General features: G+C 39.2%; 1 protein-coding gene across 3 annotated transcripts in view; it reads left to right on the top strand.

Annotated features, from left to right (window-relative positions):
* The window catches only part of PCDH19 (protocadherin 19), a gene marked incomplete at both ends in the record, with an annotated part of 106,456 nt that overhangs the window by 57,932 nt on the left and 23,388 nt on the right, over nucleotides 1-25,136 (top strand). For 2 of the 3 annotated variants that reach the window (XM_079727944.1, XM_079727943.1), the window contains one exon: nucleotides 6,866-7,038. In XM_079727944.1, the coding sequence (XP_079584070.1) occupies nucleotides 6,866-7,038 (173 nt within the window). The remainder of the gene's footprint in view (nucleotides 1-6,865; nucleotides 7,039-25,136) is intronic. The other variant, XM_079727945.1, reaches the window with a different exon arrangement.

Raw genomic sequence — 25,136 nt, 5'->3', positions numbered from 1 at the left:
AGAAATCTAATATTAAAATTTTCTCCTGTGGAACTTCTAGTGAATTTCAGCAAGGCTGTTATTTTGACAACTTTGAAATCATTTTAAAACTATTTTAATGACAGATAAACTAATTCCTTATCTTTAAAAAACTTTATAGATGAGAGAGGGAAAGAAAAGATATTTGCCTAATCCAATAAACCTTGAAATAGAAGTATTTCAAATGAAGTGTTCAAAGTTGAGATTTGTGTGAATGGTTGGTCATAACTCAGTTATCCATGGAGCCACAATGTATGTGAATACAGAGCTGAATACTGCCAAGGAAGATTTCTATATGGTGCGGTGGGCACTGAGGTGCCCAAGCCAGGCAAGACAAGGGGTTCAGGGAGTCCTCTAAGGAGAGAACTTGTGCAGAAAAATTGGTACTGACCATTCAGATGATGCCTTTATTACTGTTTGAAGCAAATATCCTCTTGAATGGTCCAGTCGTTATTCTGCAGCTAAAATTGAACTCTGTGTGTGATTGTTAAAATAATAGAAATGAAATAGAGAAGCAAGCAGGGTATGTTAGAGCTGCAGTAGAGAAGATCTGAAAATTCTATTATTTGCTGGCTCTAATTCCATAAGTTTACATCACCAGAAGGGTAGGATTCGAGGAATAAACTAGTTTGTTGTACAAACAACTTTAATTCAGATCTAATTTAATTCACGATGCTGCAGTAACCCCTGAAAACATGCTAGGTTTATCTGTATTGGTCTGGAATTGCTTGTGACCTTAAGTGTCGATCGTTAATTATCTGAAAATGGATAGCCCAGTATTAACAGTCATAGCATTGTTTGGAAGTTTTTGAGGGGTTGGGAGGAATCCATTTTGAATAGTTTCTTGGCCCACAGAATAAAAACCAAAGGGAAGGAATTCAAAATTATCCGACTGATTTATTAGGAGGGAAAAAGCCCTCTTTTTTGTGCACTTATTAGAGTAACCACAGCAGAAATTCGCTTTCTTTCTGCTTCAGAACTGTTATTTCATAGCTCCTTTTCTAAACTTCTGGTAAAAACAGTGACTTACCTTATCCTCATAGATCCCTTGGGCTAGCTCTGGGTACCTGGGAATTCTACGACCAGGTTAAACTCATAGCATAAGCCGGATTTTCATAGCATGGCAGAAAGCTAGGACTCCTGGGCACCCTCACCATCTTAGGTCAGACCTGAATATCCAATGCACAAGGCAAACTGATGAGTTGAAAACTTATGTTCGAACATTTAGCTTTCGGGACACATGTATTTCCACAGCAGCTTTTGGACTCACTCGAACTTCTGATTTTGATTAATTACTTCATATGTTTTTGTTTGCACACACAGACACACAAAAGGCACAACCTGGACTCAATAGGATCTCGGTGGAAAAATCTCCTGATGTTGCCTGAAATCAAAGATAGTGGCTTTTTACCAGAGACAACCTTGATTAAGAGGAAACATCTGAAAGCTCAGGGACACATGCATTTTTGCCAGGTTCTGTTTTTGGAACCTTGAGGGCTTTAGAAAACCACAAAGGCCTTGGAATGTATAGGATCAATTGAATTTAGACAAAACACAATACCTGGAAAGACACAGGGAATCTTGTGTGCTATGCTTTTTGGGGGGACTAACGATTTTAAATGTAAAATGTGTAGAAAATCTTAAGAGAGTAGTGACTAGGTGATAAAACCACACAAACCATGTTCAAATAGCTCCCAGTGATGTTTGAAAGGCGTTTCGCTGTATGTGGTCTCTTGAGGATCCATGTACATGCATGGAAAAAGCTCCTGGCCAGGACATTCTTAATCTGATTATCAGTTTTAATTTTATTATCAAGTCCTTGTTTCTTTAAATGCCAATCCAATTTCAGGCCAACTTTGAGAACTTCTTTTCCTATCCATTTTTTCTTCCTCTATTCACTTTCTACCCATCCAAGGATGCTTCTTGGACCCTTCTTTTTGGCATTCTTCAGCAGCTGTTAACTGTCTTACACTCAGACTTCTTTTTCTCTCTCTCATCTGTCTACCTGGGGTAAACCAAAGGAAAGCCAGAGGGCAAGGGGGTTCTCCTAGCATAAATCAAGGTTGAGAAGAGTGAAGAGTATATCTGGAAGGGTAACGGAAGATATATGGCACATTCACCCATAATCTTCTGCACTGAGTAATCTAGCAATATATTTCTGTAGTTTTTTTTTTTTCTTTTTTTCAGAACATGACCTGTAACCTGCAGGTATACCCAAGGTTTATGTCAGAGTCCAGATTAACAAGCCAAGACAGGATTTTTTCTGGGTGGATTTCCTTCCTGCTATGTTTGTTTCCTTGTTGTCATCTCAGAGCAAGGAAAGCCAGCAGTGCTACTTTGCCCCTGCTGCAACACTCTTTCCTCATGCCAGTTTTCTGTGCTGCTGTCTGATACCTGCTTCTGCAGTACTTTTTGAGCAATATCAAGCAGTGCATGTGGCTATAGCTCAAAGAAAATAAAACAGGAAATGAACATGGTACTGAAGCAGTGTGGGGAAAAAAATGAGCATTGGCTCCTAAACCATGCATAGTACTTTCCTTTTCCACCCAAATTGTCCTGGGGTTTTGCAGCACCTTGTATGGTGCCTTGTCTATAACAAATGCTGGTACATGTTTATTGAAGGAATGGAGGAAAAAAGTTGAAAAAAATGCCTCAGCATTTTTCCATTGAAAACTAGCATTAAATGTTCCCGTAAACCTGCAATTTCTGTCCTTTTATGTGCATTAGAATCTCCTGGGAGGCTTGTTAAATGCAGAGTCTCTAGCTCCATCCCTGGAGAATCTCCAGTTTTCACGGGTTCCCAAGGTGATTGTGATACAGGTGGTCCAGGAACCACTCTGAGATCTTCCTTATGTTTCTTAAATATAGTTTCCCTTCTCTTTTGATTTTCACTCTTTTCTCATTCTCAGAAGGTATTTCCTGGGTATGTGGTGTGACCTACTAGGAAGATAAGACCTGTTTCCTTTCAGATTTTTCTGTCTTTTGGAAAGATTTCTAATATTTTAAAGGGTAAATATGGGTCAGAATGTTATTAACGGTCATTCATCAAGAATTTTCTGAGTAATTATTGTGTGCAGAATCTGGTTCTAAGTTTTCTCAGACAAACTTGTCCCTCTGTTGGCCACCAGAGCAAGTAATAGAAACATTTGTATTTACAATACCATTGCAAAAAGAACCCTAATTTATTGTCCCACAAAAGTTGGTTTACAAGTTGTTCATCTCCCAAGAAGTACACAGGTAATAAAGCAAGTGGAATCAGCATTTTTTATGCCTGGCATAAATTGTTCTTTGTTTTGGGTGAGTGGCCATTTACCAGGCTGTTTTACAATTTGCAGCATCTTGCTTACTGTCTTAAACTGCCTTACAGAAATCCATTCATTAAGCCACTAAATGTCCTTACAGGATGAGAGAAAGTGGTACTTAGAGAGTAAGTGGTACTTAGTTTGTCAGATGGGTAAACTGAGCTTTAAACAAGTTAACTATTCTAAGGTTTGGGGGAGGGGGTTAATACTCCTTGCTTTTTCTTTAGAGAATATATGACTTATTCTCACCTTACCAGTCCCTTAAGTCCTAGTAGCCAATTCTTCTCTATTTTATTATTTCTCTTCTTTCTACCCAAAAAACCAAAAGCTCTGAGGTGGTTTATAATATTTAGATGCATATAGAAATGATGACCAAAAATTTAAAAGACAGATCCAAAACCAATTACAAGAAGCTAAATAGAGATCCCTGGCATGTAACTCACTGCAATTAAACATTATATTTTCCTTGAAGCTTTTGAGAAGCCAAGACAGAAAGGTAAGTATACCAGAGCATGTCATTCTCATTTTTTAATAAAGGAAGGATACACATTTGACAGGAGAATTTTTCTCCTGTCCCTGAATTTCAGAAGAAATTAACATAGTGGACAATGTCTGACTATAGTTTATAGAAGATATAGAAACATTCTTTATATATACATTTCCTATATCAATCCTATAAAAAGACTATGGACATAATATTTAATTGTAACTCAATGAAAGCATTACCATATATGGGAGTAAGGATCATATTAAACAATAACCATTTACTGAGCATTTGTGTATACCTGGTACTTCCTGTGAACTATCTCATTGAGTCCTCAAAATGGCCTCTTGAAAGAGGTTTTAGCAAATGCATTTTATTATTTTAAGTTTTTTATTTTTCTTTCTTTGTTTTTTTTTTTTAAATTGGAGTATAGTTGATTAACAATGATGTACTTAGTTCCCCAACAAGGGATTGAACCTGGGCCCTTGGCAGTGAAAGCGTGGAATCCTAACCACTGGACCGCCAGGGAATTCCCAGCAAATGCATTTTACAGACAAGGAAGTCTAGGCACAAAGACATAGCTATCAGGCCCAGGTTCCCATAGATGAAGTGGCAGATTATGGATTATCACTTGTTCTCATGACTCCAAGTTCAGTGCTCTTTCCACTACAGTCAGGAAATCTAATATGCTACAGGAATAGAGTTTAAAGAACCTAGAGCAGTGGTTCTCACCCTGGAGTGATTTGGCATTGTCTGAAGACATTTTTGGTTGTAACTTCTGGGAGGGGCACTACTGGCATCTAGTGGGTAGAGGCCAGGGATGCTGCTAAATATCCTACAGTGCACAGGACACCCCCCTACAACCCACAACAAAGAATTATGCAGCCCAAAATATCAGTGGTGCCGAGGTTGAGAACCTTGCTCTAAGGAATGGTTAATTGCATTGTCCTTATTCTACACCCCTCATCATCGTATATCTCAAGCAAGTTTTAGCAACTGCTGAAATGCAGTCAATTCAGGGTTGAATTCTGTGGTTTAAGGTGACAATTTTGCATTGTGGATTAAAGAAATTTTCGCATGCTTCAGATAGCAGAAATGCAGGTCAAAAAATTATTTGTTATAAAAATGTAGGAACCAGTAATACCATCCAGGCAGGTTTCCTTTCTCCTGAGGTGCAGGAGTGCATGTGGGCAGGACCAGGTTTTTTTCTAAAAAACAAACTTTGAATCTGCTCATGCTGTGCGATTAGTATTTACAGGAAGCCTCCAAATCTGTGCCATAAAACTAGAGGTGGTGACACACTTTAAAGCATGTGTTTCCATTTGGTCTTAATGACCATAAAAGACTCATAAGATGATTGATTTTTGAATAGAACTGCATCCTGGTGGGTCCACAGGGCTGAGTAGCTGCATGACATAATTTGGAGGAGCTGAGTGAGTTGGCCTATTGAGTGATTTTAGTTTTAATACAGTTGATGCTCAGTTATTCTTTCTGAAAATAATTAGCAAACAGGTCAATGCTTCACCCCCTTCTGCCCTTCATTTTCTGACAATTATGGCTTTCCAGTTACTGCCCTTTTGATCTTTTCCTTTTCATATTCAGGGCAGCAAGCATTCTACATCTAGGTTGGTCATATGTTAAAAATCTGCTGTGATTTCCTTTTGACCAAGTGTGGAGAATGACAATGTAGCCATTGTGTCCATGGCATAGCTCTTCATCGTATGTACTGAATGTTCTTATCAAAGCTTCAGAGAGCCAGGCCTGTGGATGTTCAAGGTTGAGCAGATCAAGCGAGTTTGCAGTGTCATCTCCACAGGGCTCCCTTTTCAGAGGTAGAGTAGGTCTGTTGGGACTTGTCCTAATTCACAAGTGTGCCACTCTCCCTTGTTGAGACAACAACACATTTTCTTGAGTATGCCTTTGCAGCTTCCTCACTGACTAGGGAATGGATTCCCCATTCACTAGGTATTTCAGATGCATAATTTATGGTCCATGGTGGAGCACAGCTGCAGATTCTGTCAGGACATACAAAGTATTAGAAATAGCAGATGGGGCCTCTATGGATGTACCTAATGTATTGTTCTCTATTTCGTGAGAAATGGTGTGGGGTTTTTGGGTAGTATGCTTAGTGCATTGAATGGTGGATTGATTTAATAGGTGCAAGAAAAATTTACACACAAAGTCTTGAGCTGCAAGTTGCCATGTTCTTAGCATAGCTACACTCACAGTTTCCTTAGAGTTCGCTCTCTGGTTCTCACATTTGTCTTACTTTCCATGCACGAAGGCTCTCTTCTTCTTAGCTCCTACCTCTCCTCTTTTTCTTTGACTCTGTCCCTCAAACTTTCTCAGTTAAAACTGACCTGAGTTCTCTGATCCTGATAACCCTTTCTATTTGAATTGCATTACCTCAATTTCTGCCACTTTCATTTTCACTGTTGGTTAGTAGATACCTTTGGAAAGGTAGTATACATAGTGTTTAAGGGTCCAGGCTCTGAAGCTAGACTGCCTGGGTTTGGTCTTAGATCCGCTACATTTTAACCAGCTGTGTGACCTTGGACACGTTATTTAACTTCCGTATGCCTCTCTTTTTTTCACCTGTAAATGTGAATATTAATAGCACCTGTCTCTTATAGAGTTGTGATTATTAAAATAGTTAACTCATGTCAAGCACTTAGAACAGTGCCTCATGCACAGTAATCCTTCAGTAAACATTAGCTGTTATTATTTTAATTTGATTATATAAGAAGAGAAAAAAAACCTTCTGAAATGATGATTTTTTTGCAGGTGGTTGTTTCAGAGTTGTAGCTTCTTCCGCCTCGCCCGTAGCGATGCAATGAAGATAAGTGAATGAAAGTATTAGCTGCATCAGCATCCAGTAGTGGGAACCTCTCTACAATGTTAAGTTCCGTGATCTTTAAACAGAAATTTCTCTTCCTCCTGCCCTGTTGGACAATCCAGTTGCTGTTGGCCTCACCACAGAGCTGACATCATCCTGGCTCTGAAAGATTTTTAAAAATCAGATCTATCACAGTTATAAATTATCATTCTTTCTTTAACCCAGCAGCTCCACCTTCAAGGACTTAGAGGGCAACAGCCTGAAGGATAGCGGCCATGAGGAGAGTGACCAGACCGACAGTGAGCATGATGTCCAGAGAAGCCTGTATTGTGACACTGCTGTCAATGATGTGCTGAACACCAGTGTGACCTCCATGGGATCTCAGATGCCTGACCATGGTAAGGGCTGATCGGCTGTAAGTTGCAACCATAGATTCCAAAGAACCCAGGACGTTTGGAGGCTCACTGAATTACTTTACTGTAATGAGTGTATTTTCCTACAGGGTTTTGAGATGTCCTGACACCTGTCCAGACTCTTCTTCACCCTCCCTGAGTGGATCCCCTATGATCATATAACGTTCAGGCATTTAAAAAGCCAACTACCTATACATATTGCATACATACACATCAATCATAACTGCACTGCACACATAGGGAATTAGCAGATGTCTTCTCACTAGGAATAAATGCCTCTTTTTGCTTTAGTACATGAATTGGACTGATCAGTTGAGTTGCAGAGAACACAGCACTTATGACACCAAAGGGGTGAGTTTTATTTCATAGCAAGTTGTTTAACTTTACCCAGAAAGAGACTCTGTTCTCTGACCACAGGTTGCATACTCTTTACCGAGGAGAGAGTACAAAATTTCCCATTTTGTCTGTGGGGCTGTGATGCCAAATCCCTCTAGCTACCATGAAAATGCATGCCACTGTTCATAGGAGAGACCAGGGTAAGAAAACATGGCTGACTTAATGTAACATTCTGTGCATGTCAAAAATGCCTCATAGCACATGTCAGGAATGGCATCCTCATGTATGAAGAAGAGTCTATTTTTGGGAACTCAGCCACACATGCTTTAGCAAGAGGAGCCAAGCATAAACCAGGGTATAAAAACATTAGCAGAGTTCAGCTAAGGCAGAATGTTCAGATGGACTTGGGCACAAATGTCATTTTCAATGTTTTACTGATGCAAACATGCTAGGCAAAAAGCCTGTCTTTTTCAATTAAGAACTCTGAATTCAGCTTAGTGTTTAGGCTAAGTGAAGGTTCAGAATGCTTGGCTATGTCTTGAGAGAAGCTAGACGCAAGCTCAGCTGGAAGCCCCACTGCTAAAAGACTTAAAGATGAGAAAACAAAATATGGTGATTATGTGCTGGTCTTCAGCTGTTTCATTTCACTGTAAACATCATTAAATGCTTTTGTTTTGGTCTTGTAAATGAATCCAAAGGGGGGAAAAATGTACGATCCACAAAATAAAACGTTTTCTATGGAGAAAAAGTTAGTCACTGTAGATTCTATTAAATTGTTTAATCCATCCCCTCCCCAGCAGATCCAAGTGTCAAAGTCTATAATATATATGTCACTACCGATTGTGCACTGCTGCCTTTTCTCATTGGTGAGTGGTGCCATCCTCAGAGATAATATACTTTCTGGGTAACCTTACTAAGACTAAAGATGAAAAAAATTAAACACTTATATAACTGAAACAGAGGCTATTTGATTCCCAGAGGATTAGCAGCGTGTCACAGGATACAGACTGATATGTATCATTTACTAGTCTTGTGTCTCGAAGAAATGCTTTTTCATTTGTATCAGAAAGGGTTTTAGTTAGATGCTCTCTAAAATGAAATGACTCCAGGAAAAGAAATAGTCATAATTGATTCTCACTTTGTGCCTGGCTAGAACAACATCTGCTTTAGTTTTTTGTCACATGTCTCTAGGAAAATAGTACCAGTGGACTGCAGCTAATTTTTCTGAGAGAGTGTTTCTTACAAAAGGGATGTATTGTGTATAGATACTGTAGATTTGTAATAATGAGATTCTAAAGCAAATGTGTGGCATTATCCCAAGACTCTCCTATGTTTAAGATGGGGATTAGACACACACACACACACACAATTTTTTGCTCTTCTGTTTTGGCAACACTTTTACATTTTGTTTCTCAGTATTCGATTCTTATCTATGTATCTTCATTTTTTCCATTATTCTAGCAGTGGCTAAACCTTGAACCAACCCTCGGGTTTGTTCTTTTCAATTTGGTTGAGTCATTAAAGTTTAGTTACAAAGGGAATTCAGGCCTTGTTTACATCTCTGGCTCTACCTTATGATATCCCAGTACTACTGAGCTTTCCATAATGGTACTTAATTGTATCCCCAATCAACTCTAGGCTAGCCACATAGGTGGTGTCACCAGTTTACTTGGGTTGAATATTGCTATGTCAAACAATAGCAATGATTCAAAAATTAACGTTTTCTAGCATTTTCTCAAACTTGGATTCATATAATAAATGTTTTTCATTTTATCCTAAGGCACAGTGGTTGAAAGACAATCACTGACTGATTGCATTTTGATTGCCCCAACCAAACACATCTGTGAGCTGGGTCAGGGTGGAGATATGATGGAATGGCAGGAATCTCTTCTTTCTGGATTATTATCAATCCTGGTATCACTCTCGACAAGCCTAAAACCAGGTCAGTGGGTTGATGAACTGGCTGAGCTGAATTTCCTGGTTGCCAGGTGACTGAATTACATTTATCATCTGCAGTGCCTTTGAATTAATATGTCTCAGATTGTCCGCCATACTGTAGCTCTTGTCATGGCTTCCCAGAAAAGAAGGTGATCGAACATTCTTTATCCTGTACTTCTACTGGCATATGGCACTTTTTTGCAATGCTATATTTCTATAGCTCTCAGAGTGCCTTGAGAACAAGTAAGTGTTATCACTCAGCAGATTTTACCACCTGATCTGGTTCCTGATGTGATGTGGTGCTGAGCTGGGGAGTCGCACTCAAATCTTTTAACCATTGTTTTCCTTCCCTGAATTTGAGTTATTTGGTAAAATTACCACCTTCTGGCAGGGACAAACATTTCTCCCTATGCAATTTCTGCAGACAATCTCTAAGAAGAATAGCCAAAAAGTAGGGTGGTCAGAGATGCCAGAGGCTCATGGGTTTGTTGCACAATTGGGGGTTTCACTGGGCTTGAATATCTTCCTGTCAGGGTTATTTTTGGATTGAATGGTGCTGGGTTAAGAGGCTTTTGTCTCCTTGCTTCTTTGCATGCCCATTTGTGATGACTTGGATATCCCATTATGCATACTCAAATGTGTAGTCCTGATATGAAATTAGAGTTTATAGGTTCATGTCTTAGAACCGTACATACTAGTCCCAAGCCCAACTAATTTGTTTCAAATCACACTCAATCTTTTACCTTATGATTTTAATTATTGATTATAAATTCATCATCTGAAAAGATGACTCTAATTGCTCTAATATGCACCTAATTTGGAGTTCACTACAACACTGAATTGGTTTCCCCTCCCATGCTAATTGATACCAAATGGAAGCAACATACAGAAATTTGTGATAACATATAGCTGATTTTGACATCTAAAATCACCAAAATGCAATATAATGATTGCTTTATTTCTGGGAGTGTAGGTTCTTCTGCATGTTCCTAAACTTGTTTATTTGCTAGTTTCATCACCTGAATATCATTTAACATGTTTGTTGTGTAAAACATGGATTTGAAGAACTTGATCTGTGTCTAATGTAACCACTGTTGCAAATTAGCCATGAAAATGTTCTGTAGACTGCATACTATGCATATTCTAGTTTCAACCACAGGTGTATTAAGATGTTTACACTTTCAACACTCTACCAACAACGTGTAATTTAATTTCCTCTAGGCTTTTAATGAAATTATGATTCAGTGACTGAACATCCTTTCCTTATCCTCTTACCTATCCCCCGACTCACCTCTCACCTCACTAAATTTCCAAACACTCATTTCAATTAATCTCTTAGCAAAATAGGGAGTTCTCAGTGGAGAATATTTTGTGACATTGCAAAGCAGTGTGCTGCTGGGCTCCAGAAATGGTAGCATGAACCAGATGTTCATAGAGTAATTGAAAATTCCATTTTATCAAAATAGCATTTGCTGCCAAAAAGTTTTATCTTTCCTTCAACAAAGAGGTTGATTAGCTCCCCCTGGACCCGAATTAGCATCTTTCAGGCTAGATATACTGCTTTGCAATTCATGTGGTTATTTCTCCCCTGGTTTTTCTCATATAGAATCTTTTAAAGTTGTCTTTAGCCTATTGAAAATATACCAGGTAAAATGTTTAATTACTTGAACACAGTAATGTATATGTATACACTGTTTCTATATATATGACTTGCAGGTTTTTTTCATCTTGCCTCAGGTATACAGCATTCTAACCAGACAGGAAAAATCCATGCATAGATATATATTATTCATTCATTCAGAAATATTTTTGAGTGCCCACTATATGTCTGGCTCTGGGAATGTGTCAACTACTTCTGTTATTGACTGTGAAAGTTATCTTTTTAGCTTTGCTTATCCGGGTTTTACTGGGGTGACCAAGGTCAGCTCAATGATGAAATGAATAATTCTTTCTGATTTTAGAAATCATCATAAGAATAGAGCCTGGGACTAATAAAAACCTTATTAATATTGTGCCAATAGAGCATAAGAAACAATAAAAGAAGACTGTTACACTCAAGATCTTATTTTTAGTAAGAGTATCACGAAAGGTTCTTCCTTGATGTTCTAATTTGAACAGTGTCACAATGTTAAACATTTTCTTTTTAAATCCATCTACTCTGAGATTGAACTTCCTCCTTACTTTTAGTTACTGTCATTGTAAGATGGTTGGTTTAATCTTTGACATGCCCAGTTACCTTGCTGGTTAGGAGGTACTCAGTGATACTCAATACCCAGTCTCCCTTTCATTCTGACATCCAGGACCTTTATCCATTCTCAGTCTCAGCAATGGCTGGGTAGGTGGGAAGAGAAGTGACAGGTGGATGCTTTTGTTTATTTCAACTACATTGCTGCACCAGGTAATTGAACTCCTTCCAAAGCATTATTTACATTTTATTGGCAAGGTAGCCGCTAGAATAAAATGTTGTCCTTAACTAATGGAAACATCCATGCTCTTAGCAGTTGCTTACTAGCATTATTTTAGCCTGGGCCTTTTGGTCAGAGAATTCTTTTAGGACAGCTCTGTTCATCTGCTTTGAAATAAAAGCACTATTCCTTTTCTTAATATAATAATGTTTTCCTGATCCACTTGGAACTTTTAGTCGTCTCATAGTCATTGTCTATTTTAAAATTTATTATTATTAATAATTACCTGTAGTACGGGATTCATTACTCATCATGAGAGTAAATGCCAAGGGCTTTCTTTACTGGTTGACACTAAGAATTTTTATATTTCTGAGCACTCGGAAAGCATTGGAAGATGGAGGCTATATAAAGGGAGCACACTGAACAATTAGCAGTTTCATTCTCTAGGAGTTTATGACCCAGTAGCACAAATGGTCCAGTATGGAATAGACTGCATAGGATCAGTGAAGAAATTAATTAAGATTATTTGAGCTGGAAAGCAAAGTGCATTTCAAAAGACAGTTTGGTGTAATGGGATCCCTTTGGAGGAATAGAGGAAGCCAGGCCTCGATATAGTATGCAAGATAAAATTATGCTCTATGTGGGTGATTTGCTAGGTGGATTTTTTTTCCAATTGCTTCATGATGAAGCAAGTTCTATAGGCCATGATAAGTAGGGACACTGCCAACAGGACAACAGATGAGAAGCAAATCAAGTTGTTGTATAGGGCTAGAGCATATGGTTGATTCATATACTCAAAAAGTCCATTGAAATATCAAGATCATTATTTTCTTTGGGTCTCTCAATCTATTTAACATTATTTCTGTCCTATCATAAGATGGTTAAGGACCATAAGTAACTCCATCAGGATGGGAAAACATGAATCTGAACTTTCTGTTTAAATATTTATGAAGTATTTTTTCTGTCATCTTCCCTTTAACTCTTTTATTATGAAATAAATATGAAGAATTGAGTCATAATTTAAAAAGCAATTTCAAGAATACCAAAATCATTTATTATTCCTTTATTGCACTGTAGTCAAAATACTTGTGAGATGGCTTTCCTTTCTTACTGTAGATACTTTTTGTTATCCAGGATCAGGTCTTTGCCCCAGGTATTTTTGGTCTCTGTCTTCACCAGATGGCTCATTGCCTGTTTGTTCCTTTTCGGCCAAGGAAAGCTAATTTGACACATCCACTTTTGAAATGTGGCTTGACAAGAAAGTCTTTTCAATTTCTATTCCTACCCCAAGGCTTACCCCCAATAAAACTTCAGCCATGGAAAAATCACCAGGCACCAAATTGGAAAAGGTTTGAACTGGCCTTTAGAGCCATCAGAAAAGTTACTTTTTAGAGACTTACACACAGCTTAAAGTGGGTAGACAAAACAGATGCTTTTGCAATTGGGCAGAATGGAACCCCCTCCCTGCCAACTAGTTATTCTGTCATGCAGAGAGAATACAAAGCAGTTCCCCACGACTTCTCATAAAGAGATTATCAGTGAGATACCAGTCTCTAGAGTTGTTTTGGAGCAAATCCTTTGGGACTAGACATTTGTGTGCAAGTGACAAAGTCAGAAGGGTGTTGTGGGATTTTAGGTTTTATGGTGAACACTGGACTTCACCCCAAAACGTGCACCCCAAAGATCTACTCTTGTAGTTAGAGGAATAGGTGAGTTGGTAGGTAGCAGAGGTGATTTGAAAGGCACTGAATTCAGAAGGGGCCAAAGGAGTTTGTCATAAAATGAACTCTGGGTGAATTAATTCAACGTTTTGTCTCATTGAGGTGGCCTCATGAGAGACACTTTGTCTTTTGTGGGTTCCTTGTTATCAGGAATAATAATTCTACTCCATTATTCTTCACAACGGTGTAGACAACAAACTTGTAAACTGTTAAATCTGAAATAATAGACAACACCATCTTATTGTTAGTTCTTTTAAATCTTTAATAATATCAATTTTCATGGCAAATGAGACTCTTTATGTTCCCGTCTTAGTTGAACGGGGAGAGTTTCAGTTTGGAAGAAGTTAAAAAACACATTCATCTCCCCCTACCCCAGTTAGCTAAGCCTTAGATTCTTTCTAATTTGTGGTTTAGTAACTAGACTCTAAGTCATGCAGGAGTGCAACTGTAATCTACTTTAAAATAAAAGCATAACCTATTATACTGCTTCCCTTTTAATAGATATCTGTAAACAAACACTACTATAATCACCTGGAGAAACTTGGTAACCTTAGTTGATTACAGCAAGGCAGCTTCCCAGCCATGAGTTTGCAAATTCAAATCCAGTGCCAGAGATACATTTTTCCAATGTGTGGCCCCTTTCGCCACTTCTAAGCTCATATAGTCTCTCCTTTCTGTCCTTAGATTGCATAATAATAGATGTTTGACCACTTGCTTTCTTCCCTCCTCTTTCACCCTGTGGAGTTTCCAACCTGTGTGAACAATAGAATCTTTCCTTTTTAATACGTGTAAAAGGGGGAAAAGAGGAATGGTAGAGGTTTCAAGATACTCAGACTGGTCAAACTGTTCTAAGACATCACCACCTGCTGTTTTTAATCATTAATGAGGCTGTCAGTTGCTCTAATCTGGGAGGTGAACCAAAAGAATGGTTTTGATTTTAATTTAATTTAAAAATCAGCTTATTGGAAAAAAAAAATGCCTCCAGCTTGTAAGAGTCAGGTTGCCCACTGTTGATAAACTAAAGTAAGTCAGATGCAGAAGCTGAACCATGATTCATATGCAAATGTGAACTATTTTAAATTGGGGGAATTATTATTATTATCATCACTAGCTAGAAAATTTAGTCCTTTTAATTCAAGGACCCATTTTATTTCAGAGACATGCTTCATATAAATATCTGTTCCATTTTTTTTTCTGGAAGAAAAACTGATGCACCAAGAATTTGAAAACTTTATTCACGTCAGAACACAAATCAATGGCAAAGTCCAGAGTGAAACCCAAAGTGCAAATTCTTTTGCTTGACTCACTGCCCATCAAACTGTACATTTTAGAAGTTGAGTGATTATCTGTGAGTGCTCTATTAAGTTTGGGTTTTCTTACACTGGATGATTTTGCTTAGCGGCAAAATGAGAATTCAGAAATATGGTGTTGATGCACAAATTGGATCTTAAAGACCTGGAGCCAGACCTTTGTTTGTGCCAACTGTCAACTTAGAAGTTTTCATTATGCCTCTCAGAGCTTCACCAAACACTTTCAGATTTATAATTGATGTCTACTGAAGTTGAAGGCAAAGAAAACCTGCCTTATTTGACTGCAGAAAATGTTACCTTACTGTTGGGCCCTAGTTAGCTGTAGGGTAGGTGTATCGAATCACACTAGCCTTCTGCTAACACAGCAAGAGAGCACTCCCTGAATTCAGCTGATAATCAATCTAGGCAGCTAATGAGTTTGCAAACAGACTGAGCTGCTGGAGCTGGCACCAGGAAACCACCATTCCAAACTAACCATCTCTTATTAACCTTTTGGTGTTTCCTTTGTGATGCTAATTAGAGACTCATAAAACTATCTGCTTTGGATCTTTGGTTTAAAATCCAGTTTTCAAAGAAACACAGTCTACTTTAAAGCTTCCATTAGTATGGTGCCCCTCATGGAGGAAAATGACTGACTTGCCATTTAAGTAAGGTTTGCTTAATTAATCTCTAATGTTCCAGCAATTAAAATGCCAGAAAATGTTGCTTCTGTAGTTGGTATAATTTATAATGCTCTCCAGATTCCGGTGGTATTGAAGTGGGTGGCAGATGTTTCTACCAACATTATAGGTTGAAGGTCTGAAGGTACCCATTCCCAGGCTGTAACCCTGTCGGCCAGACTCCCTGTCTGCCTTCTGCGTTGAGCTAAATTCCTCTTGATTGCCTAAGGGCGTTAGAGGTGTGTTTTGCTTCTTTTCTGCAGGATGATGAGCTAAGGAATGAGCATTGTACTGTTGGGAGGGGGGAAGTCTTCTATATTCAAAGAGCTGTTTAAGTAAAAATGATAGGTTATCAACTGGGCCTACCCAACATTCAAACGATTACATTTGCATGATGAAGATGAAGGAGCAGCATTCCTTTCTGCTATTGTCCCCCATCCCACTCCCTCGTTGATAGTTTCCACACCCAGAAATAAGTGTCACTGAGGAAAGAGATAAGTGTTCAAAACCTGTTGGACTCATGTCTTCGTCCTGTGCTTTTGTTTATCCATCTACAGCACCTTTAACTGCCTCATTTCTCTCTCATTGTCATAAAGAAAAATTATCTAAAGTGAACAACTTACATGATCCTAGGGGACAGAACCTTTAGATGAGGAATTGGCTGTCTATTAAATAAGTGAGATTTGCAAAGTTACACATTGTTTTATTTAATTTAGAAAAGTGGTACTTTTTCCAGAAGCCTAATGTTAATTATGTAGGATCCTTTAGAGATTAAAATACCTATACCAGAAATGCAGACACAGAACCTAATATTCTCCCTGCAGCATTACTTAGAGCCCCCTTTGGTATCTTAATTTTCCACTTAACATAGAATGTTTGAAGTCCTGAAAAGTCCCCAAAATCATCGTGAAAGGGAGTTCATGTTATATCATTTCTCTATTACAGCAACCCTGAGAGGGAGACAAGTGTAGAATTTTAAAAAGTTAACAGAGGAGTGACAGCCATTTAAAATGAGACTCAAAATCAGAATCTTAGCTGATTAAGAAAGGTAGACAAGGTTAGAATGAAGAGTTGAGAGAAATGAAATAAGATACAAATATCTGTGGTTGAAAGTAAGGTTGGCAGGGACAGGAGAGGCATAATCCAGACAGACTATCTAGCTAATCCTCATAGGTAAACTGGAGAATTCTAATTGTCATTAGAGTTTTCCAGACAGACAGTGTCCCATCAATTTAGGCTCCAACTAATATAAGCAAGTCCAGCTTCTACCCTGTTCCATTTTCCTCAAGATTGACACCACTAGTCTGCCTGTAAATCTGAAGGCAAGCATAGCATCATAGTGACTACAGATTTTGGAATAAGACAGATCTAAGTTCCATGCTTATCTTTGCTTCTTAATAGCTATTAACCTTACTCAAATTACTTATTTTTTGGAACCCTCAATATTCTCATCTATGAAATAGGAGTAAACATAGAAATTACTTATCAGGATGGTTGTGAGATGATCCAGGTAAAGCACTTAGTGTTATTTCCTGGCACATAGTAAGTGCTCAAAAATAAAAAGTGCTATTATTACTACAGAGATTAAGTCAGTGAAATATCTACTTTCCATGATTTCAGGGACACCACTGTCCAGAGCCTCTCATCTGCTTGCTGCTATCTATGATACCTTTAACAGAGGGTCAGGCATTTCATTTTACAATTATAGCTCAAATTTCAAGCAGCCCATGGGAAGAGGGAATGCATTTATTCAAATTCACACTAAGCTGTAAATGACTGCTATTAGATTGTTTCTAAGTTTGGAATTTGGTGTGTGTGTGGGGGTGGTTTCTAGACTATTGAAGACTGAGTCTCAGCAGGTAGGGGGAAGCACAGAAAAGGAGTGCCAAAGATGACAACCTCATGAGTTCACCCAGAGCTATCAATGTCCAAATGAATGCTCAATAATTATTTGATTTACTCGCTGTAAAATATCTGAATGCTGAAAACCTGCCTTCACTATCACATCATGTTTCTGAATTAGCCCAGACTTTGTTTTGAGAAATTAAAGGATGTCGACTAAAGGTTCTTATTGATGCTGAAAACTTGACCTCTGTGCGCAGGTGCCAAATAGATTCTTCGAGACAGAGTTTTGGGTGAAGTAGAAAAGAATAGCTTTGTTGCTTTGCCAGGCAAAGGGGGACACAGCAGGCTCATACCTCAAAAACTGTGTGTCCCAACCTGGGAGGATTTGGTGAGGAGCTTTATAGCAATGGTTCAACAGTGGGGTTGCTGGTGAGGATCAGGGTGTGTGCAGGGCCTGCACTCCTTTAATCTGGTTTCAGGTGGTCGCCTGATGAGTTTCTCTAGATTATTCAAACTGTGATCTTCTCTGGAATGAAGAATGCTAAAATCTTCCATTTGTTGGGGGTTTTAGTTCTTTACAGAGCTCAAAGATATTGTTTTGTGCATCCCTTGAGGTGGAACCAGGACCCTGCAGTAAGGCTGCACTATTGTTTCTTGGCTGCTCCTCCTTTGTCTCTGCATCCCCTCCCTTCCCTGATTAGCAACTGTTCGAATCTGCCCTTTGAAACTCAGGGAAGGTCATGGAGGCTGGATTCTATTCCCTACAAACAAGAAATGGGGGACATAGAAAGGCTTCTGTGCCCAGGAGCCCCACAGTGTCCTGCTTGGTTTCATTGTGGAATTTGAAAGAGAGGTCCATGTTAATCTACGTTACAAAATGCACATATTCTTGAACACCTGTGGTGAGGCAAGCAAAGTTCTAGTTCTTTTCTGTTGGCATTGACTCTGCTTTGCTTTCCCTCTGCAAAAATGTGCGTGTTCTAACCCCCAGGGGCTCTATCCTTCCCTGCTCTCCTTCTCTTGCCTCACTGCTCTTAAATGGCTAATGGGACATCATTTTGATTCTTTTGTTTTGTTTGTTTGTTTGTTTCTACCTCATGCCCAGACTTTCATTAAAAAATAAATGAGGAGATACATTTTTCATTTCTAGTTCTCCTCTAGAAGTCACCCTGCAAAGGATCATTTCTATTCTTTTTTCTGCCAATGGACTGAAAAATGCCCAGCTCCTATCTGAAAGGTCATATCTCCTTGTCATATGAATGAGCTCACAGCAGGTCCATGGGGACAATGTCATCTGAGCAATGATGGGAATTTATGTGCCTTTGAATTTCTGCCTCTTTTTTGTAATGAAAAAAATGAATTTGTTAATGATAGAAGAAAACTCAGCCAAAGCCCCTTATAAAATCCTCTCTATACAAATGTCAGGAGAGAGCCACTCAAATACACAGTAGATAAATGAATTTTCTTTTTCTTTTTCTTTTTCCTCATGCCTTGCTTAGAGCTGCTTGTCTTATATTAAGGTAAGTCAGGTAGCTCATCTTCACTGGTTATAGTGTGTTGAATTTAGCTGGCAGGCTGTGGTTTTGTGGCATAAAATACTTTGGCTTGTAAGGGACCTTATGTTTGTGTTTGCCAATAAATGGAGATGGAGAGAGCGAGAAAGACAGAAAGAATGAGAGAGGGAGAGAGTGAGAACACATACAGAGACTAGTGTCGAATTAGGGATATGCAAAAAAGACTTATAACACAGGAACACACACTGTGTTTAAAAAAGGCAGATTCTGAAAAACAAAACCAAACTTCCCTAGCTTGAACATAACATTCTATGATCAGTGTAACTGGAAGGGCATAATTTTTGCCTTTCTAAAAATCCAAATCCACATGATACTGCAAAATGCTAAAAAGATCATTATAGCCCTAAAATGATTTAATACCATGTTGCCCAGGGGAAAGAGAATTATAGTTTTCACTCTATTATTTATTCATCACAGAGCCCTGGGTAAGTCACTAACCTCTCAAAATCTTAATTCATGGGCTTCCCTGGTGGCGCAGTGGTTGAGAGTCCGCCTGCCGATGCAGGGGACACGGGTTCGTGTCCCGGTCCGGGAAGATCCCACATGCCGTGGAGCGGCTGGGCCCATGAGCCATGGCAGCTGAGCCTGCACATCCGGAGCCTGTGCTCCGCAATGGGAGAGGCCACAACAGTGAGAGGCCCGTGTACCGCAAAAAAAAAAAAAAAAAAATCTTAATTCATATATTTATAGAGAGGCTGATGAGCAATGTTGCAATAATGTTGCTAGGATCAATAACCAAAGTGTTATTTATATGTGTATAATACTTTTTCTTGGTACAATATAATTGTGATCAGCTATTTTTTTTCTCTGCCCTTCTCCTGCTTGACCTTTTGACCTGAGCACTTTACTATCAGCACAATCTAGTGTAGCAGATAAACACTGACCTGAGAGTCAGGGGATTTTGGTTCTCATTATATTCCACAAATTCATAGCTGTGCAACTGTATGCAAGTTACTTGTCCTGTCCAGTCTTTGGGTTTCTCATCTTTAGAACAGAGGCTATTGGTAGTACCTACCTTATAGGGTGATTGTAAGGATTAAATGAGATAATGCACGTAAAAAACTTAGATAAGTACCTTTCTTATAGTAGACGCACAAAGAATCATGGTGGTAAGATGAAGCTAATGAAATCATTCTCCTTCTTGGCTTACTTCCCCTCTTCACTTATCCATATCTCTTTCTTACTTTAAAATCCTCTTGGGCAAAATTTAAGTCCTATAAGAAGCCATTCTTGACTGATCTCTCCTTTACTTGGTACCTCTTCAACAACTATATACACAGTTTATATCACATTAATTTGCATTTTACCTATTTTTTTTTAAAATGTAAAATGAGGGATTGGTAATTGTTAGGACCTTTCAACTTCCAAGCTCTTTTTATTCTGCATTTTGGGTTCTGGGCACAATCTTTTTAGATTCCTGAGCACACAGCCATTTGCCAATGGATCTGTAATGAGTGCCATACTCAAGTTAACAGACGGTATGGTGTGCTTGCTTTGAGGGGTAATTGCTCTTTCATCTTAATTTTCTCCCTTTGGCGTTCCATTCTTGGAAACTGCTCAATGGCAATGTCATAAAGCTTGGGGTGAAAATCAAACTGAAGTAGCAGGTCACTTATCTATTTCAGGAAAAATTACAGTTAAAAAGTAAGGACCAGTGAAGTTCTACCAAGGGAGGGGCTTTTCACCCTAGTATTAGAGGCCAAATAAGTCTAAGGACACAATGAACTTAGAATGTCTGTTCATTCCTCTTTTCCTAAGCAAGTTGGCTATACCTAGTTGATAACTGTCTTCATTTTCCTTAAACAATGTTTAAGACTCCTCCTCCTTGGTTACCATGTCACACCTCTTACAGTCAATCTGTTCTTCTTAAAATCTAATACTCTAAGCCAAATCTGGTGTCCTTTTTTCTATGGGGTCAGTTGTAAACTGCTCACTTTACTATAGTCTTTCCCTCCCCCTCCCCCTCTTCCCTCCCCCACCTTTTTCCCTTGATGTTTCTTATTTAGTTCTTTCTCCAACCCTCCCCCTTTTAAGCTCAGCCTAATTCCATCCTCTTTTCTTCTAGGGATAGCTTCTCTTTCACCATTATATTTTTATGAAAAACATATTTTCAATGACATCGAGTAAGAATTTTTTTGATTGTAGTGGTTCAGTGTTCCTTTATGGGAGATTTTTATGGCTTCTTTTCATTTAGTAGAGTTGCCTTCTTTATTACTTTTCCCCTCCTCCCACACAGCTCATAGCACACTCCTATGACTAGAGAAGACCCTTAGTGAACAAATGTTGATTAGTTCATTGCTCTGAACACTACCAAACAACAGATGCCAGCCACCAATGTTTGATCCCCAGGGCAGTTCTCATCCACCCCATTCTACAGATGCCGGAGGTGAAATGATTTACTCTAAGACAGGGCAAGGATCAGAAGAGAGTTTGTGTTTCCTGGATTTGTTATGTGACTCCAGGGCATTGTTCTGTTTTTCCATTTGAAATCTCAAAGGCTATTGGGCTGGCAGGAAGTTTTCATTCCTGTTATGAAAGGGCTACCTCCTCCAGTTTAGAAGAGATGTTGCTTAGGGAAATTGTAGCAGAATATGGCAGTGAAGCCAGAAAGATCAGGGAGTCAGAAGCATTACTATGAGATGGGAGGAAAGAAATGTCGTGCCTAACTAGCCCAGGGGGCATGTTTGATAGTACCTGGGTGTATCTACAGTATATCTATATAGATATTGGCCTTTCACTTTGTTTCTTACATTTTACTCTTTGAGTTGGTCTGCTGTGTAATCCGTTTCACTGGCAATTCCATTGACCACAACACTTCAATTAAATCACAGCTTGAGTCTTCTTGAAGTTTCCTTCCCTCTAACCTTGATGATTTCTTGCTCATGTTGGGGCTTGAAAAAATGCCTGATGAAATTCAAATCTTTAGCTTCTGTTCCTCTCATCATTTCCTCTGATCTGGGCTATTTTGGGTCAAATGTTTTCATTAGGATAAATGTCCTAAGTTTTATCATATGGTTTCATTCTATTTCACTTATTGGACTGCAAGCTTGCTGAGACCCAATCATTCTAGATTGGCTTGTTCTTTGTGGTACTGTATGGGCATTTTAGTGATAGTCATTTCTCAAAGATGACCTAAAAATATTTTCCACATTGTTAAAACACCCTGTGATCATGCTTCACTAGAATCTGTCATACAGAGTGAAGTAAGTCAGAAAGAGAAAAACAAATACCGTATGCTAACACATATATATGGAATCTAAAAAAAAAAAATGGTTCTGATGAACCTAGGGGCAGGACAGGAATAAAGATGCAGACGTAGAGAATGGACTTGAGGACTTCCCAGTATTTATTAAGGTGTTTTCAATTTTTTTTTCTTTTTATTGTGGTTTTTGTTGTTTGGGGAAAAGCCCTGATTCAGTCATCTGAATTCAAGTCCTGGATCTGTTACTAACTCCATTTGTGATCTTAAGCGACTTACTTCCTCATTTTGGGCCCCAGTTTCCTCATCTGTAAATGAAGAGTTTGGACTGGAATGATTTGTAGGGCTCATTATTGCTGACACTTTATGACTCCTCAATTTTCATTTAGTATGAAAGGATTATTGGGGAAGTAGAAGCCATGTTGGCTGAATTTTCCTTTGTATTTTTTTTTTTTCAGTACGTGGGCCTCTCACTGTTGTGGCCTCTCCCGTTGCGGAGCACAGGCTCCGGATGCGCAGGCTCAGCGGCCATGGCTCAAGGGCCCAGCCGCTCCGCGGCATGTGGGATCTTCCCGGACCGGGGCACGAACCCGCGTCCCCTGCATCGGCAGGCGGACTCTCAACCACTGTGCCACCAGGGAAGCCCCTTTCCTTTGTATTTCTAAAGACTAAGCCAGGATGGGAAATATGAGTCAGTCATGGGACTTTGGGTTGTAAAAATCCTTCCATCGTGGCAAGTGAAATTAGGGTGAAACATTGGTGAAGATAGCTTGTACTAAACATTCTGAGTTTCTTCCTTGTATTTGACTTTTGTTTGCATGTGTTTAGCTTAACTCTGCTTTCAAGTGCGTGCATTTTTGTGAAAATGGTCCTCCTTTCCTTTTACACCCAATTCATGTTCTCATCTTCCTTCTCCCTTACGGAATCATCGATTTCTGAATAGTTTGCAATTTTCAACTTAATTAGGTCTTTCCCCTAAGTGAAGAACACAGCTGTTCCCTCTCTGATGCTTTGGCAGCTGCCTCTGCCTTTCCCAAAATGGAATGATTAGCTCTTTCTTTCAATGTCTTAGCTGTTCATTAGTGCAGGACTACTAGCCCATCTCCTGGTGATGGAACTCCCAAATCTGATGACCAGAGTTGTTCCCTTTGGTGCCTTTCAATCTTTGGGGGTCTTAATTCACATGAAATGGGGAATTTAGCAGTCTTTCAGAGCTCCATTTGCCTCATTATCTCCAGTGATTCTGTTGTTCAGCCTTTTGAGACACTGATTCATCTATGAGGAGAACCTAGGCCAATGTCTCTAATGTGGTTTTGATGGAGAAACAGAGGGTAAGAAAGATCCTAAATATACTTTGTCCCTGAATTAAATGGCTCTCATTTGTCCATTTCACAGATTCTCCACTTCAATTCCTAAGAAACCTTCTTGCCCATTGGTTTTTTTGTTTTACTTTTATGTACACCTGTATTTTAGAAAGAGATTGCTGTTTTTCCCTAGGTGCTTTGATATTATCTGCCCCTCTGGCCTTTAATTTTATGATGACTCACTTCCACTGTTAACTGTTGGGAATTGCACTTATCATAGCTTGCCCTTACATCTAAGATATCAAGTCAGCTTCTCCACTCCACTCCATCTTCCCTCTCATATTATGTTCCCTGTTAATCAACTGAAAGCGTTTTGTATTGTCGGTTTAGTACTGTCGTTCCAAATGTGTGTGGTGCAGCCTGTTTTTGCTTTCCCGCCCCAAGTGCCTCATTCAGTTTAATTCCTCATACTTAGCATATTAGGCATCTTGTCAATATTTCCTTTCTGAGGTCTATTTTTTAAATTTGAATGCATTCTGCGTGTGTGTTTTTTTTTCCCCCTTAAGTGATGAGCTCTACTGCATCAGAGAGTCAGAATTAGCTCTGTGCCTAGGAGGAAAAAAAGCAGAGGGAAAGAGCATTGCTCACATTCTCAGAAGGAGTATGCAAGGGCTAGCCTTTGGCAAAATTGTGTCTATTGTGCAACTATATCTGTCTTCTCCTTCCCCTCCATTTGGGAACACTGGCATCTAATACTCCCCTTGGGTTTTCTTAGTTTCTGTCACCACTCAGGGCCCTGCATTCTCAGGCTTTGTTTCCTACTTCCCACATATAAACTTACCTGTTTCACGTTCCATTTCCCCAAGGTCCTAATTATTCCAAGGGATCTGCTAAACTCATTGGTCTCTCTTTCCAAATAGCATTTGATATCTTAATGTGATGATAATACAAGGGAATAATTAATGGTGGCATTTGGGCCACCAAGGCAGCCTGAAGAGGGTGATCTCTTTAACATGGGATCTTTCCCAGCATCCCTTCCTTTATATCCCACCAGTAGTTGGCTACATGGTCTAAGGATAAGGCCAGCTTGGACTCCATCTATCCCAAAGAGTTAGAGCTTCTTGACCTAAACATGTATGGAGTTCTTCCTTTGTGCCAGGTACTCTTTAGCTTGGTTTACATGCATTTTTACTTTTAACCATCCCAACAACCCCAGGAGGTCAGTGGGGTTATTCCTATTTTACAGATAGAAGAAAAAAAACTAAGGCACAGAGAATAATTTTAAGTAATTTCCCGATAGGGTTATTAAGTGGTAGAGCTGGGACTTGAACCAGGCAGTCTTGCTCCAGAGCCTACAGTCTACACTCTATGCTACACTGCCTCTGGGAGAGAGAGATGGTGCCTTTTTCAAATGCACACTTCACTGAGAGAAGCTGGCTTCAGGTGTGCTGCAGGGTGGTAAGCTTCCCTTTGGCAAGGAGCAGATTAAGTCTTGAGTTGCTCCAGTAGATCTGACTTACATACACCTCATTCTATCTGGAGAGAAGCTTGCCTTTGGACACAGTGCAGCATCAGCATGGTTTGCCTTTGCTTTTCTGTACCCACAAAATTAGCAATGCTAAAAATTTTCTTCACCATTCCCTATGACTTTAGGTCCTTAGCAGGAATGGTTGTCAAATGCCTAGGACCAAACTTACACTCTATCTGTTCTCTACTTTTGGAGCTGATGGAGCTGTGTGGAGGGTTTTCCTTGGTGTTGGCCAGCAGGAACATGACAAACTCAGGGTGGGGC

This window comes from Hyperoodon ampullatus (genome assembly GCF_949752795.1).
Source record: "Hyperoodon ampullatus genome assembly, chromosome: X".
In the NCBI taxonomy this organism is placed as follows: domain Eukaryota; kingdom Metazoa; phylum Chordata; class Mammalia; order Artiodactyla; family Ziphiidae; genus Hyperoodon; species Hyperoodon ampullatus.
This window is presented reverse-complemented; position numbering and strand designations above follow the sequence as displayed.